This window comes from Cyprinodon variegatus, unplaced genomic scaffold, assembly GCF_000732505.1.
Source record: "Cyprinodon variegatus isolate N-32 unplaced genomic scaffold, C_variegatus-1.0 Scaffold871, whole genome shotgun sequence".
In the NCBI taxonomy this organism is placed as follows: domain Eukaryota; kingdom Metazoa; phylum Chordata; class Actinopteri; order Cyprinodontiformes; family Cyprinodontidae; genus Cyprinodon; species Cyprinodon variegatus.
This window is the reverse complement of record NW_015151324.1, coordinates 196,281-211,754: the sequence shown is the minus strand read 5'-3', so window position 1 is coordinate 211,754 and position 15,474 is coordinate 196,281. Positions and strand designations below refer to the sequence as shown.

The following is a 15,474-nucleotide window of genomic DNA, read 5'->3' as shown; positions in this document are numbered from 1 at the left end:
TCCATACTGCTCGTCCAATGTATTCCAAGTGTCCTGAGTGGGTGTACTATTCCTTTAAGCACCACATGAAATCCGTGTGACTGAAACATGCGGAATTCACTCGAAGTAAAGCTTGAAAATGCAGTAGTTGTTTTTTTTTAAGAAGGTGAGCTGTAAATAAAGTGGATAAAAAGTATAAACTAAGTAAATAGAAAATGAAACTTAAGGTTTTAGACATGGCCGTAGCAGTTACTATCAGCAATAAGCTGCATATTATCAGCCATAACAAACCTACTACAAGAGAAAGGAGGTACAGCCTGGAGCCATTCTATGGGAGTGATAACCGCTAATTACGGCCATTTTAGTGGTTACTCACATCCGAAGAAGATGCTAGTTGTCAGAAATACATTTGTTTTTGTGTTTGCTGCAATTTTCCTTTGTATATATTTTATGTGTGTGTGTGTTTTAGATTGGGCTGCTTGTTGGCGCAGTGAGTAGCACTGCTGCCTTGCAGCAAGAAGGTTCTGGGTTCAATTTCTGGCATGGGGCTTTTCTACATAGAGTTTTCATGTTCTCCCTGAGCATGTGTGGGTCCTCTCCGGGTACTCCGGCTTCCTCCTACAGTCCAAAAATTACCTGTCCAGGGTGTACCCTGCCTCTTGCCCGTAGACAGCTGATGACAGGCACCAGCACCCCTCGCGACGCCCCCTTTGGATAAGCGTGACGGAAAATGGATGGATGTATGTGTTTGAGATTAATATAAGTGTTAGGGACACTTTTATGTATTTGCAGTGGTTTGCTCTGTGTTTATCTCTATTTCCTATGTTTACAGCACCTCTATGTTTTCCTTTGCATGTCTTATGCGTTTCTATGATAATCTAATTTAGTATTTAAATAATTCAATCTTTTTCTGCAGTGCATTTTATATTTGAAGCTCGTTTATGTATTTGCAGTGTGTTTGCAACCATCAGCAATCTTAGATAAAAGATATTCAAATATATTCAAGTTTTTGACAATCATAGAAAATGTGTTTGGGCAATTTACAAGGTCCAACAGATAACGTTTGCATAGTAAAAATATTAAATCCAAATGAGCCTTTTTCAGAATAATGTTAAAAGACATTTGTGAGTAAAATTCAATAGTGTAATGTGGTTTAAATGCTAAATGCTGCAAAATTGTTCTACCCTATTATTGTAAGACCTTGACAACAGTAGGCTTACCTTTTCCTGTTCCTGCTCTTACTTTTGACTTATTACCAAACCACAATGAGAGCAATACATTTTGGATTCCAACCAAAGTAACGTCCTTACTCACAGCAATGGTGTTGCTGTGAGGCACTGGAATCCTCATAGCAACACCATTTGCCCCAAATCAATAACCACTACACACAAAAATAATGTCTATCCTCCCACTGATGTAATTTGCAAGAAGAAAAACAAATCAGCAATGGGAAAAATATTATCTTTACCACTGAGTAAAATTATATGTAAAACATTTTATATTTCATTAAGATCTCATAAAAATACTTAAAAATAATTTAACTTTCATTTCTTTAAATAAAAGAAGAAAATTGCACAACACAGTGTATTCTAAAAGGGAGAAATAAATGTTTAGAGCATCTGGCTGGACCCGCATCAGCCTGAGCAACATCTCAAAGCACCGGACAGCATGGTCTCTGTTAACCTTGAGTGTTAAGGAGGAAAAAAAAGAAGACAAAAGGACAGGGTTATACTGTGGAGAATGAGAGATTGAAAGAGGAAGAGGGTCAGAGTAAATCTCTAAATTTGAAAGTGGCGAGTACTAAAAAGTACCTCTGGGATAGAAAATTAAACAGATGAATTTCTGAGATTTCTAAAGGTTCAGCTGTTAGCATTAAATATTCATTCTCTGCAAAGAAAAGAAAAATAGGAAAATTAAACATCTCTTAAAGGGAAACCTCTGGTAGAAAATCATTTTAACAAGAAAATTTATTTTTCATGATTGTGAGATGATTAAATATAACAAGACCTCACCCACAAAGTTATGGTTTTCCTTATAAAGACACTAACATCGATTTAGGATTTTCCTCTCTAATGTAGCCTGTCATGAAGCGTCCATTATGTTCTGATCCAAATATCCTTAGTCCAAGGTGAACTTGTCAGATGCAACACTTCATTTCTGGGAAAGAAAATCCTCAGCTCTCATTTACCCCTTTTATGAGTTTTCTTTTATCTGGGTTTGAGGCACTCACCCATCACCCAACAGTTCTCAGGCTGAGCAGCTTGGGGTAAAGTTTATCCCTTTCCTTATTGATTTTAGAGAAGTTGTGTTTGCTCCGTTAAGCCAGCAAGACACAGTGAAATGGTTTGTAAAAAAGCAGTTATATGGTTCCGTAAAAACATTTCTTTTTTGTTTGTTTTTTTTGTTTCTTTTTGGTGGGATATTTGATCCTGTGAAATAAAATTGCTTTTAGGAAACTCAAGTTTAATAATTGATGATTCAAAGAGAATATCATACAAGTGGAAGTTAACGATGTGACTGATTGATTGATTATTTTATTGATAATTTAAAACCTATCTATAATATTAGAACAAAATATAAATATGGTCATTACTCACAGACATGCTTGAAAAAAAAAAGACGGTAGTTTTACAACTGTTTGAATACTCCTAGCTTTGAAACCTGGCTTCAAGTTAAAAATCAGTAAAATACAATAAATCTAAAGAGCATATCCCATAAATTAAGGCAACACAACATAAAAAAAAACTGCTGTAGCAGTGATTTAAATCTCAACAAACCTTTGCAACTTATAAAGGAATAAACAGTTTATGTTTATTATTTTTTTTTACATTTTAACCTGTAAAACTGTTCAATATTTTATTCCATTGTAAACCTTGTTCTCTTTTTCTGAATATTGTATATTTTATAACAATCACTGCTTATCATGAAGAGTTGTGGACAAAAACATGTATTTCACTATTCTTTCATTGTTCTACTAAAATGTTGAACTTCAGTCAAAATATTAAGCAAACGACACAATAATGATGCAAGTTAAAATAAATTTTATCGTTATCTACCACCTTTTATCAGATATTAATTATATTTGGGATCAATTATTATATTATATCAGCACAAATGTATTATATATAGCAAATGTGTTATAAAACCCATTGCCTCTAGTGCTCTTGTAAAACCTCATTGCTCTAAATTAGGTCCTTAAACCCGAATTGCATATTATGTGTTAGATGAGTATTTGATAGTATTTTGATAGTCATTTTTCAAATTTCTTTCTCTGAGCTGGTGAATTTTGAGTATTAATTATATTGGGACACAATTTTCTAAATCCATTTTTTAAAACCTGTGTTACCATTTCTAAATAAAGGAGTGTGAATTCAATGTAAAAATTACAATATAATACATATCATGCTGCTTAAGTACCTCAATGAGTGTTAAAACTCTGGATGAAAAAGTTTGTGGCTAGATTAACATTAAGAGAATGTCACAGCTAAGTTAAGTTAAGTTTATTCTTAAATCATCCAAAATCATTCAATAAACTGTTCACTTGAGGAAACATTAATTTGGTCATTAAAGCTACAACTACCCTAAATCCTCTAATATAGGACAGGGCCTTTATTTCACTCAGGTACATCTTGGTCCAGGCCATTATTGGAAGGAGGCAATAATTAGAGGCAGGCCTCTATTTCTGTTTGAGCAAAACAGACTACCAGTGGAATGAATAAAAAAAAGATTTTGTGTCTCTTTGAACCTATAAAATACTACGTTAATTTATTAAAAAAGAACAATTATTGCCCCCTGTGGTACTTGTATGTTACTATCACAAGTTGTTGAGGACTGCCCAGAAACATCATTGGTTCTAATTATAGCCCCGGCCTGTATACGAGGCTGGCCACTGTTTACCTCCGCCGACAGCGAGACCGGCCACTGTTAGAGTCCCGGCCACTAATGGAATACAGGCCATTATTAGAGGAATTACGGTAACATTATTATAAGCCATTAATCCAATCCAATCAATCCAATCGACTTTATTTATATAGCACATTTAACAACAACAAAAAATTCTATGTGGTATACATAAAAACAAACCAAAAAAACAAAAACACACAATAAAACAGTAAAAGTTTAAAATACATAAATAAATGAAAAGGACACAAAGGATGACACAGTTATGAGGTGTTAAAAGCTAAAGAGCAAAACTCGGTCGTAAGACACGAATTGAAACACTCCTCTCTGGAGGCTGTTAATATATGGAGGGACAAAGTACAGTGGCGGAGCTAGATGGGGGTCCAGGGGTGGCCATGGCCACCCTTAGCAAATCATTAGCCACTCCTGTAGCCACACCTACCATTTTTTCCCCTTTAATACAGACTGTGGCAGCAATAATACTCTGAAGTGGAATATTCAAAACATTCAAATTTTTCATATATTTACAAACACAATGTGGTTAATTATGCACATCAATATACTAACATTAAAGATGATTATTAATGCTCTTTTCAGAACTAGCTTTTGTGATATATGGGGTAAAGAGAAAAGGATGTGTCTCTGAAAATCATTCAGGAGTCTTCAGTGAAATCATAGATAAATAACTATTTTCATAAAAACTTATTAAATAATAAATTTATGTAGATATAAGTACTTGTAAATATCAATTGCATGCAGAATAATTGTTAATAAAAGTAGGTAAGTAATGAGAAAGGAAGATATGTTTGCCCCAGAACTCAAACCTGAAAGAATTGTATCCATTTTACTTTTTATCTAGAAAGCACGGATGTTTAAAAATATGCGTCTATTTGTTAGCAAAGGTTGTAGGAAAGTATAGTTTGTCTTTATTTAGAAAATAGGCCTGTTGTGCTTGTTAATTTTCCTGTTGGAACAGTGTAGATCGACCCTGAGGTTCTGGTGCCTGTCGGCCATCCCTGAGTGTACATTGGTTATTGCCTGTCCACCCTTTCTGGCTACGCCTCTGACAAAGTATTCAAAAGTCTGGGGCCAACTACAGAAAAGGCTCTGTCCCCTCTGGCTTCAAGACTCTTCTTAGGCCATACTATTTGAAGATAGCCCTCAGACCTCAGAGTACATGCTGGAAAGTAAATCTGGAGATGATTGGTAATGCATTGAGGAGTCATCCCATTCAAAACTCTAAACACAATCAGTAAAATCTTAAGATCAATTCTAAAACAAACAGGGAGCCAGTGCAGAGATGGGAGATGTTTTCTGGTTCCTGTTAAAAAAAAAGCCACTGTGTTTGGACTAACTGCAGATGGGAGAGAGCTCGTTGACTAATGCACATAAAGTGCATTGCTGTAGTCCATCTTAAACTGTAATATGGTTTTCAACCATGTTTCCCCTTCCTCTTTGTTCATAGTAGTTTAGTTTAGTTGAGTTCCACTAGTTTTAGTTAAGAGTTTTGACTTTGAGCTGAATGACTTTAGTTAATGAACTCTTATATTTTAAACAGAAGTTGTGGTGAATTTATTCCATGTATGTGCAGAATTACCGGTAACTGACTATGATTTGAACTCAAATCACTCTTTCATTTATTTGTTCTATCACACAGCTAATAGGGCGTGGGTTCATAAACAATATTTAACAGCCCAAATAATATCTGATTAAATAAGATATTTTACCACCCCTATCAGGGAGGACAATACTCATCTTAAAGTCTCAGAAATATAAATTCCCAGCTGGCTGGGAATAGAATATAACAGTTATTCACAACATAAATATGGCATCCAACCCGAATTGAATATAATATAAATCCACAACATTAGTTAGGACAAGCTCAGCCAAGGTATTGGTATTGGATGGATCATAAATAAACTGGATCGTGCATCATAGACCCTTATTCCAGTAACCCAATTAACCATGTAAAACACATTATGTAGATGTATATACAATCAGAATTATGTTAAGAAGCCTTTATGCCTGTTAATCCTATTAACAATTAAATTAAACAATTAATTGTTTAAACAGTTAAACAATTCATTACAAGCTGCCCTACTAGTAAGCCTAATAAGCTTCCTGACATTCATTCAATGTTTTTTGCATTTTGTTTCCATTGCCAAATGTTATCATTATTATTTCAACATTTCTAAATTAGGCTTAAAATACTAGTCCATATATCTAATATATTTGTAAATAATGTGTCTTTTGTTATTTTTCTTCAACTCAGATTACAGCACTTAAATGATCTGTTGCCCTGCCATTCATTTCTCATTGATATATTGTACATTATGATTTTCATTGTGCTTCAGTGTTGTAGCACTGTTTATACCGCAGTCCTATTTTTTCTTTCTTAGATTAACTTTGTTAGCAGCTGGTTATCAAAGGTGTCAAAAACCTTTGAATCTCGACTTACCACCCAGAAGAGAGTTGTATGAGCCAGAGCCTGGAATTGGTCGATGGTAGAGAGGACACTAAGGATCAGACACGCCAGCACTATGAGGAACCTGTATAGATCAAAGAAGAAGATGTCTTGAGTGGAATGTTGTTTATGAAAAAAGTCACTTTCTATTTATTAAATCTGTAATTCAACTGAACTAATCTTCTATACCAATAAACAGCCCTCCTAAAATCAAAGTGTTATCTTGTGTGCAGACTGTCAAGTTAGGCAAACATGAATCTACTCAATCTCATATTTATGTCAATGTTTCAGATTCTGATTAAAAGTGAACAGCCTTAACTCAACTTTGGTGTTTGGTTCAAGTATATGACTGACTTAGGAAACATTCCTTTGATGAAAAAACTGAACTTTTTGAAAATTCAAGCATTTAAATGCAAAGCACATGTGAAGCTTGTCAAAAAGCACACAAGATCCAACTGGAGTTTACAACTTACCCTGTAACTAAATACCAAATCAGATCTTTACCATTTTTTATTACACTTTTACAAATGTGTCCTTTAAAAGTGGAAATAAAATATCTTTAAACCCATTCAACCTATGAGAAAAATAATAACATAATACTTGGAGCAAAGGCTTAAATCGGTTTTGACACTTCTTGACAAATAAAAGCAACATCCAGAGGAATCCAGTTCTGACAGGGATTATAATTTTAGGGATGAAAGGAATTTATAAGTCTCATATGAACATGTTTTTGACATTTGAATGTTATGAGGTAACGTTTTTTTCTGAAGTGCACATGTAACATGAAAATTAAATCTATCAATTGGCTCCCATGTATACGCTTTTTCTCAGAGCTTTACATGAAAGTCAGTATGAGGGATCCCTTTCAACTGAAGAAGAGAAAGTCTGGTAAAAAGTCTGTAGTGCAATATCATTCACAAGCCCTTATAAACGTATATTATTGCCTTCATGTGTTTCAGCCCACCAAGAGGAGGCAGCGTTCCTGTTTTTGTTTAAACTGCGTGAGTTTTAGCTCTGTCATCACACTGAAATTTGGATAAAGGTTTTCTGGCAGTTCATCTATTTACAAGATCTAATAGGAAATGTACTATTTCTCTTTATGGACTTTTGCAGAACAGTTGATATTGAAGCAAGGACAAACACATATCTGCTGACAAGAGGTGTCAGGAAATGGTAGGATAAAAGCTAGAACAAGTGAATAAAATAGAAGAATGTGAAATAACCCAAAAGCTTCTTTAGTTCTAGCCTACATTGAAAGCAGTATACTGTTAGAATGAAATTAAAAATGCATGGTTTCAATGAGATCCAATACATTTTTTATAGCCAACAATCTAACAGAGGAATTAAATGAATTAATAACTGGCATCTACAGAAATTAGTTTGTCTCTAATTGCGGAGTGATCCAAGACATAGCATTGTTTTTGCAGTTATTTACTTTAGACCATATATAAAAGTTAGGTAAAAAAAAAGTTTGGTTATTAGGTAAGCCTCACTTAGATTCATTGTTGCCTTCAAACAAAACTTAATCTCTTATAGCCCAGTTTAAACAAGTTTTCAGAAACATTCTGCAGAAATCTCAATCTATATTAAAGCAATAGTATCATGTAGTTACTGCAAATTAGTCTAGTGCATACCCATCTATTTTTTCACCCAATCCCAAAGGTGTTTAATTTATGTTTCCAATAGATTTTAACCACAGATGTACAAGATCCTCTACCATCATTGAAGTAGGCATGTGCATCACCATAGCTTCCAGACATTCCAGGAAATTGATACTCTGGACTAATGTGCAAAATAAATTGAGCAACATGGGGTAGAGAAAGAACACATGGCAAAGAAAAGCTCCATTCGCCCCTGATCTTTTATCCTTCCATTGTAAATTATTTATTCAAGAGTACCTAAACAATGGGGGAGCTTCAGGGCCTGAAATACATGTTTGTATACAGTCAATGCTTTTACCAGCTTTTTCAAGGACTTACAAACTCTTCATGTGAATAATCTTCATTGAGTTTTAGCCTTTATTGCCTTTCTGGAGGACCGGTTTACCCAAAAGGCTGACAAAATAATGAAACTAACTGCCAGTGCTTTTTGTGCATGCAATTCACATTCTTCTGACGTTTTTCTAATTATAAAACACAAAGACAGATTTTTTCACTAATAATTTTCTGTCATGCTTATCCCAAGCGGATTCACGAGGGGTGCTGGTGCTCCAGCTGTCAATGGGCGAGAGGCAGGGTACACCCTGAACAAGTCACAAGTGCAGCGCAGGGCAATATAGAGACAAAAAACCATTCACACACACACTCACACCTAAAGAGAATTTAGAGAAGCCAATTAGGCTAACCGTACCCAGAGAGAACCCATGCATTTTCAGGGAGAACATTTGAGGCTCAATCCAGAAAGACCCTGGGCTGGGAATCAAACCTGGAACCTTCTTACTGCAAGGCAGCAGTGCTACCCACTTATCAAGTGAGCAGCCACTTACAGTACACTTGCAAAGGAAGCAATATATTTCTTATCTCTTTAAGTTGATCTGTGTGTCATGTGTCACAAAAGGCTTTCTTATTTCTCCTTATGGCCTTTCGAGCTGTGTATGCTAAAATAACTATGAAAAATAAAAGCAAGCAGTAGAGATAAATGAAACACTAAAGTTTCTCCAAGGCAATAATTAACTTTCAAATTAGTATTAAATACTATAAACCTCAGGATTAATAGAGAGTATTTACCTAGATTGTCCCTTAAATCTCCTTTGCTCTTGTTAATCCATACAGTAGATCCTGTTCATTTACCAACCAAGTTAGAAAATAACTCTCAATGAACTGCTGTTCTCTAGAGCAGAAATCATGTGGCTGTAAAAAACACACTGCTGAATTTGGAAATGGTAACATGAACAACTAGATTTACTGAAGAGTAAGTCCATCTTATCACTGAGGAGCAGACGGACATGGACCCCACACATAACACTAAGCATCATAATGGTAACATTTACATTATACTATTAATACCCCTAAATGACATCTGTGAGCAGAGCTCATTCTTCCTACTTTTGATTGGCAGTTTTCTTTTTTTGTAAGCAACAACAGTGTTTCCCTTAAGCCCTGTATAGTTTATAGAGGTCTAATCCAGATGACCATCATAAAGGGTGGTTGCCTTTTCCACTAATTTTACCACTAATATGATAACCAGTCAGAGGTTATGATATTAATGTTTAATCTTTCATCTTTTGAATCAGTACAAGAAGCAACCACCTCGTTAAACTTGACTTTGTTAAACTTCACTCCTATCATTTTGTCCCAATTACCAGGGGAATGAAAGGAAAACTGCCTTCAAGTCTGCCCGATTACTGCTTTCACCTACAACAAAATTCCATTCCTGTTGAGCTCAAGAGCAGATTCTGCTTTCACTGCTTTAAAAAAAAGGTTTGCCTTATTCACCCATACAGCCGACCCATAGATACTGTTTTCTTAAGAGGTCAAAGCCTCCAATTTGGAGGTCGAAGCAGTCTTTTCTCAATGTTCTACCTTGAATGGTAAACATTGTTCCTGTGTTTTTTTATTTATTTATTTTTTATTTCAGTAGATTGTCCCCCACTGAAAGAAATTAGGATGTTGGGTAATAACTTATGAAATTAGCCCTCACAGACTGGCTAATTGGCTGGGGGGCTCTAAACATCCTGTGCTGGTCTGGACTGATCATAGTAAGCTTACAGTCAGTCTTGTTGGTCACTGTTCAATCTTATCTCATCATTTCCATTTCTTAACGCACCATCTCACCTGGATCCTATCAGTCTGGGTTAAACCTGAAGGTCCTTTTCAACAATATTCTCCAGATGATCTGATAAGACTCCACCACCCTTCCTGGTGGAAAACCTCAACCACTTAAGTAGGTCTATCTGGAACCATTACTTCAATAACAGTAACAATATTATCACCCTTTGTTATTCTTTCAGATCCTCTGTGATTATCCAGTTCTTAAAGCATTTCCTCCAAGGTCCCTCTGTCACCTTATCATACTTAAAATTCTTAAACCCTTTTTGAGTCTAATGAGTGGTTCATGCACATTTATTAGACAGCTTACTAACACCACGAAACCGACACACTTGCAAACTACACCATTAAAAAGAATATTCTGTCATTTCAACTTTGTGCTCATTTAGTGACACATCATGATACTTAATAGAAAATAGCTTTGTGCCAAACATTTTTTTAAAATCTTTTTATTTTTAACACTTTGCCAGTATGTCAAATCTAATCAAATGCATGATTCATTTCTTTTTATAATTCTAATATGTTGTACTTTAACTAAAAGAAAATATTCCATTAATTTTAAACAGTAACCAGAAATTGGTTGTTTTTGAGTAGAGGTCCTTTGCATAAAATAATTACAATTAATCCAATACAGCAAGACTCAATGGCAACTATGTGTAGCAACAGTTTTGTTTGCACCATGAAGACCCTTATCACGTCTTGCTACTGCTTGCCATTTATTGAAGTTCAGCCAGGAATTCAAATAGCCCCCCTTTTGAACGAACACATACACACAGTCACAAACGTGCACACCACACGTCAACACAGATAAAAGACGGAGGAAGGATCTGTACAGGGCTGCTGGATAACACCACTAAAGCAGATGGTCCTGTCTGAAATGACTAAACAAGGAGACAAGACAACGCAGTAAAAATGACACTGGAGTCCCCCTAAATTCTGTCCCCAGGATGTTGCAAATGTAAATGAAAGCCTCTTTGTCTTCTTATAAATTCAATTTAAAATAGTTGGCAAAACATTAATTCATTGGTCAATTCATGTTTACTCTATTATACATGTGACAGAGATGATGACAAAATATAATATAAATGCGAAACAACAGCAGGGGGAAATCTCCAAATAGTCATTCTGATGTGGCAACAGCCATTTAGTTTTTTCAATCATGCCCTATCTAATCTATTTTGCAGTATTTGCCATGCTTATGAATATAAACAAGGCCAGAATGATGAGCTTGGATTTCTGCTTAACTTTTTATTTAACAAAGACTTTCTGACCTGTCTTTTCCTCACCACTCACTGCTCCTTCATATAACAATGCCCTTACCTCAATACCCTTAGAAAATACAGCCTCTGTGTCTCTTCTTTGCACCCCTGGGCTTGGTGTAGCAACAACAAAATAATATATTGGCTCAGGAACACAAGCTCCACTGAACTCCAAACAAAACCTCAAAGTATTCATGCTATATAGTAGGATATAGACAGATGCCCCCGCAGTCTGTTCTATAGCGTATGTTGAAGCAAAAAAAGGAGACCATAACTGGAGGTTATGCAGCTTATTAGAAAAAAAGCTGCTATATTTCCATTAAATTAGAAAACAAAGAAAAAAACTAAATTGATGTACTGTAAGGCTACAACATAGAAATTTGTGTTTTTTGTCAGGCTATCTGTTCAAACCTTATCAGATATCTAAAAGAAAATACCAGGAGCAAAACTTCAAAGAATGTTTTTGTTTATTATTAGATTTATTCATTCTGCTTAGCCAAATGCAGGATGCTTAAAGATAACGTTTCGGAAGGGACCAAAGACCAAAAAGAAAAAGGCAAATAAAAAAAAATGCTGATTTATATCTCTTTATGCTAGCTGGAAATGCACAAACATTCAATATGTGTCTCTCATAAAGACAAATATTTTCTGATCTCTTATTTTATTTTGTAAAATCATTGATGTATGTCTGAACAGACTGTTTGTCAGAATAAGTGGTTCAGTTTAATGGGGCTGAGTCTGAAAAACACTTTGTGATATCCGTTTTCTTTTAACTCTCCCAGCTGACACATCCATGCTCAGCATGTGGGATGAATCCATGCTCCTGCTGACCAAAACATTCTATTTAGCCATTTGTCACTACCAAAGAAACATAAAGAAAATTTTACTAAAACAAAAATTATAAAATATGTATGCATGGTCTAGGGGAAAGCACACTGTAGCATGACAAATTTATATTCAGGAAGCTAAACATACATATATACATATATACAGATATGGATGGATGGATGGATGGATGGATGGATGGATGGATGGATGGATGGATGGATGGATGGATGGATGGATGGATGGATGGATGGATAGACAGGCAGAAAGACAGACAGACATACAGACAGACATACAGACAGACAGACAGACAGACAAGGAACTGCCAGAGACAATTCAATCAGATCAAGCAGTCATGCTGGTAAAAAGTTTTTATCTAATGAAAACCAGCTAATTGCATCGAGTCATTCACTTGCATGACACAATCCTCCAACTGAGCTTGTGGCGAAGATATTCACTTGCGTTTTGTTATTGACTCTACAACAGTCCACCACTCTAAGCACACATTTAGCAACAATGGAGATGAAAGTAGAAACTGAATTTTAGACAGTAGAAAAGCCAAAATGATACCAGTAAAAATTAAGTTTTATATGCCAAGAAAGGTAAATATATTTTAGGAGGCCATTCTGACATTTATCAGAAATAAATTTTCAACTTTGTGTCGATTTAACAAATGTTACATCAATAAGCTAAGTTGAAGTTTGTGATTATAACTTGACAAAATGTGGAAAGGTTCAGTATATAGTTTGAATGCTTCCACAAAGCCTTGTATGTGGTTGCCAACCGTTTGAGAGAAAATCTGCTTCCTTTCAATTTAAACCAAGGCTGTATTTCCCAGTACTGTCAATTGAAAGGGCAATGAACTATCTTCTTTACTTCCCTCTGACCTTGTTTATTTAGTGGACAAACAAAAACACATTTCAGAATATGAGCCACTGAAATCATACATGTTCCCTTTCATCATAATTTCTTGTACAAAATCACAATTTCATTTTTCGACATGTGGCATCACAATCATTGACCTTTTCCAGTCTTTCAAACTGTTAAGCGACTACAATCAATAAAAAAGCAACCGGCATACTTGTTTTACGGGGGGGAGTTGAGAAAGGCCAATTTCATTAAACCATAAGGCCAGAAAAGTCAGAATATTGGGGAAAAAGGAAACCTCAAATAAGATTGCAGGTATTTGTTTTTCAGAAGAAAGGGAGATAATCTACAGCAAACAGAAACCTTAGAGAAACATATAATATAAATAGTCAGTGAGAACTGTTCCCCTATACATCAATAAATTCAAAATGGAACGTTTACAACCATATACCAAAACCATAGTGGTTGCTTCAAGTTATACTTTGAAAAACTTATTATACTAATTAATACATAATTTTGAACAACTGAAAAAAGCCTTCTGTCAACCATACAATATTGGAGCAGCAATGCTCTCAGCACGTGCTGTTTAAATCTGCAAGGGATGCATTACGCTTCCTCATGCTCCCTTTGAGTCACTGAGATTCTAACCCTCTCTGACAGGCTGCATTCCTCTGTGTCCCCACTGACACCGGAGGGTCACAGGGTGGCAGGGCGAGACCGGGCAGTTACCTCCGCCTGCAGCTTGCACCCTGCCAAGTTTAGCTGCCTGCTATCAGTGCCAGCAAGTGGGGATGGACAACACACATGGGGGTGTACTGGAAAATCATATCCCACATTCCAAAACCTCTGACTGGTTATCATATGCTTCCAGTTTTAAGCCTGTGAGTTTTATGGAGGTGGATTGCAGCAACACAAGACAGAAATATTCATTTTACATTTGGTTTTTTGGCCTGTAATGCACAGAAACGTTTTATTAGTCGTGATAAAACTGCATCTGTCTGAAGGGATTGGGTCTTTTTTTAAGGATCTGAATGCAATCCATAAAATGTCAATGGGAAATTATGGTGAATCCTTGGTAAAAATATCTCTTGGTAAAGATATGTTTTCAGTGCTCCCATATTCTTAAGACATTTTTTTTTTTACACATTTCTAGTTTTTATGGCTACAATAAGCGGCCTTTAATACCTTCCCAAAGGAAACTGGAGATGCATTTCTATCTGAGCATCATCTTCCTTTCAAAGGATTAGCTCTTAGTTAGGAGATCTTCCATTGCAACATTCTGCAAGCGCAACTAACTCCCTGTTTAATTTGGATCTGTCTACAATTATCCCACTAAATACCCACAGGATCCAAGAGCTTATGTAAATAAAATTTAAAAGAAAGCACTCACACTGTGAAGTGATACATGAAGCACTTCCAGCCAGATGGCCTTTCCAGAAAGTTATACACGCGTCCCTGGATGTAGGCGCGGCTGAGCGCCGGACGGAGCCCTGTGCTGTACACCGACATCCGCACGGACATCCGGGGATGAGACAGGTAGGTTTGCAGGTGAACAGGGGGGGCTCCTACAGGGGAGCTGCCTTCCTCTTGCATCCTCTCTTCGCCCGCAGCTGCTCCTGATCCAGGCGCACTGACTGTGTTTTCCCACAGCTCCAAATCTGGGGGTCTTGTTCCACGCGCCACTCCTGAAAACTTCCTCGACTTCATAGAATTCTCCTCACCGGGAGCGGAAAACATGGACATGAAATTTTTTCTACCCTTTTTCTTCAGTTTAACTTTTTTTTTTTCACAGACTGTTTTTTTCCGGTCACTGGTTTAAAGTGACAAATGTTCGCCCATGTGCGCTCACCTTCTGTTCGCGCCTGATCGCACCAAGACGCATAAAACTCTAGGCGACTATAAACTGTTATTAATGCTCTGGATCACCAGGTGATTTTTCTTCTCCCTCTCGTCCTGGGAACAACTTTCCAGCACTCTAGATTGTCCAGGAAATGACAGGTCCCAGACTTGAACGAGTGTCCCTTACCTCTTCTAATGCTTATCAGCCTTGAGTGCTGTCACCAGGCAGTGCGCTGTGGGCTGCCAGCTGTTCAGTTATAAGCCAACTGTATGATGTACTGCTGAACAGTGGAACGAGCTCTGGCCTCTTATGAACTATTGGACCTTTTTACTGTCTTCTCAAACCATATACTTTATTTACAATGTGGTCAAATGTGTGCATAAGGATTTTTGCAAATTAATCATATTATGATTTTAAATTTCCAATTGAGATCACATTTTAATGAAGTTGAACCTACAAGCAATAATCTTTTTTTCCCCCAATTCCTCTACCTCAGTTTAGATATTATTTGTCACACTAACAACTTGTCACTTTTAAGATGTTACTGAATATCAATAATCAGAATAAGTTGAC

The 15,474-nt window shown here is 36.2% G+C and overlaps 1 protein-coding gene across 1 annotated transcript in view; it reads right to left on the bottom strand.

Annotated features, from left to right (window-relative positions):
* The window catches only part of kcnq1 (potassium channel, voltage gated KQT-like subfamily Q, member 1), a 68,877-nt gene extending 53,779 nt beyond the window's left edge, over positions 1 to 15,098 (bottom strand). Inside the window, exons 1-2 of the mRNA XM_015397563.1 lie at positions 14,452 to 15,098; positions 6,338 to 6,428 (exon numbers count right to left, since the gene is read on the bottom strand). Of these exons, the coding sequence (XP_015253049.1) occupies positions 6,338 to 6,428; positions 14,452 to 14,804 (444 nt within the window). The 5' untranslated portion in view covers positions 14,805 to 15,098. The remainder of the gene's footprint in view (positions 1 to 6,337; positions 6,429 to 14,451) is intronic.
* Positions 15,099 to 15,474: the final 376 nt, after the last annotated feature.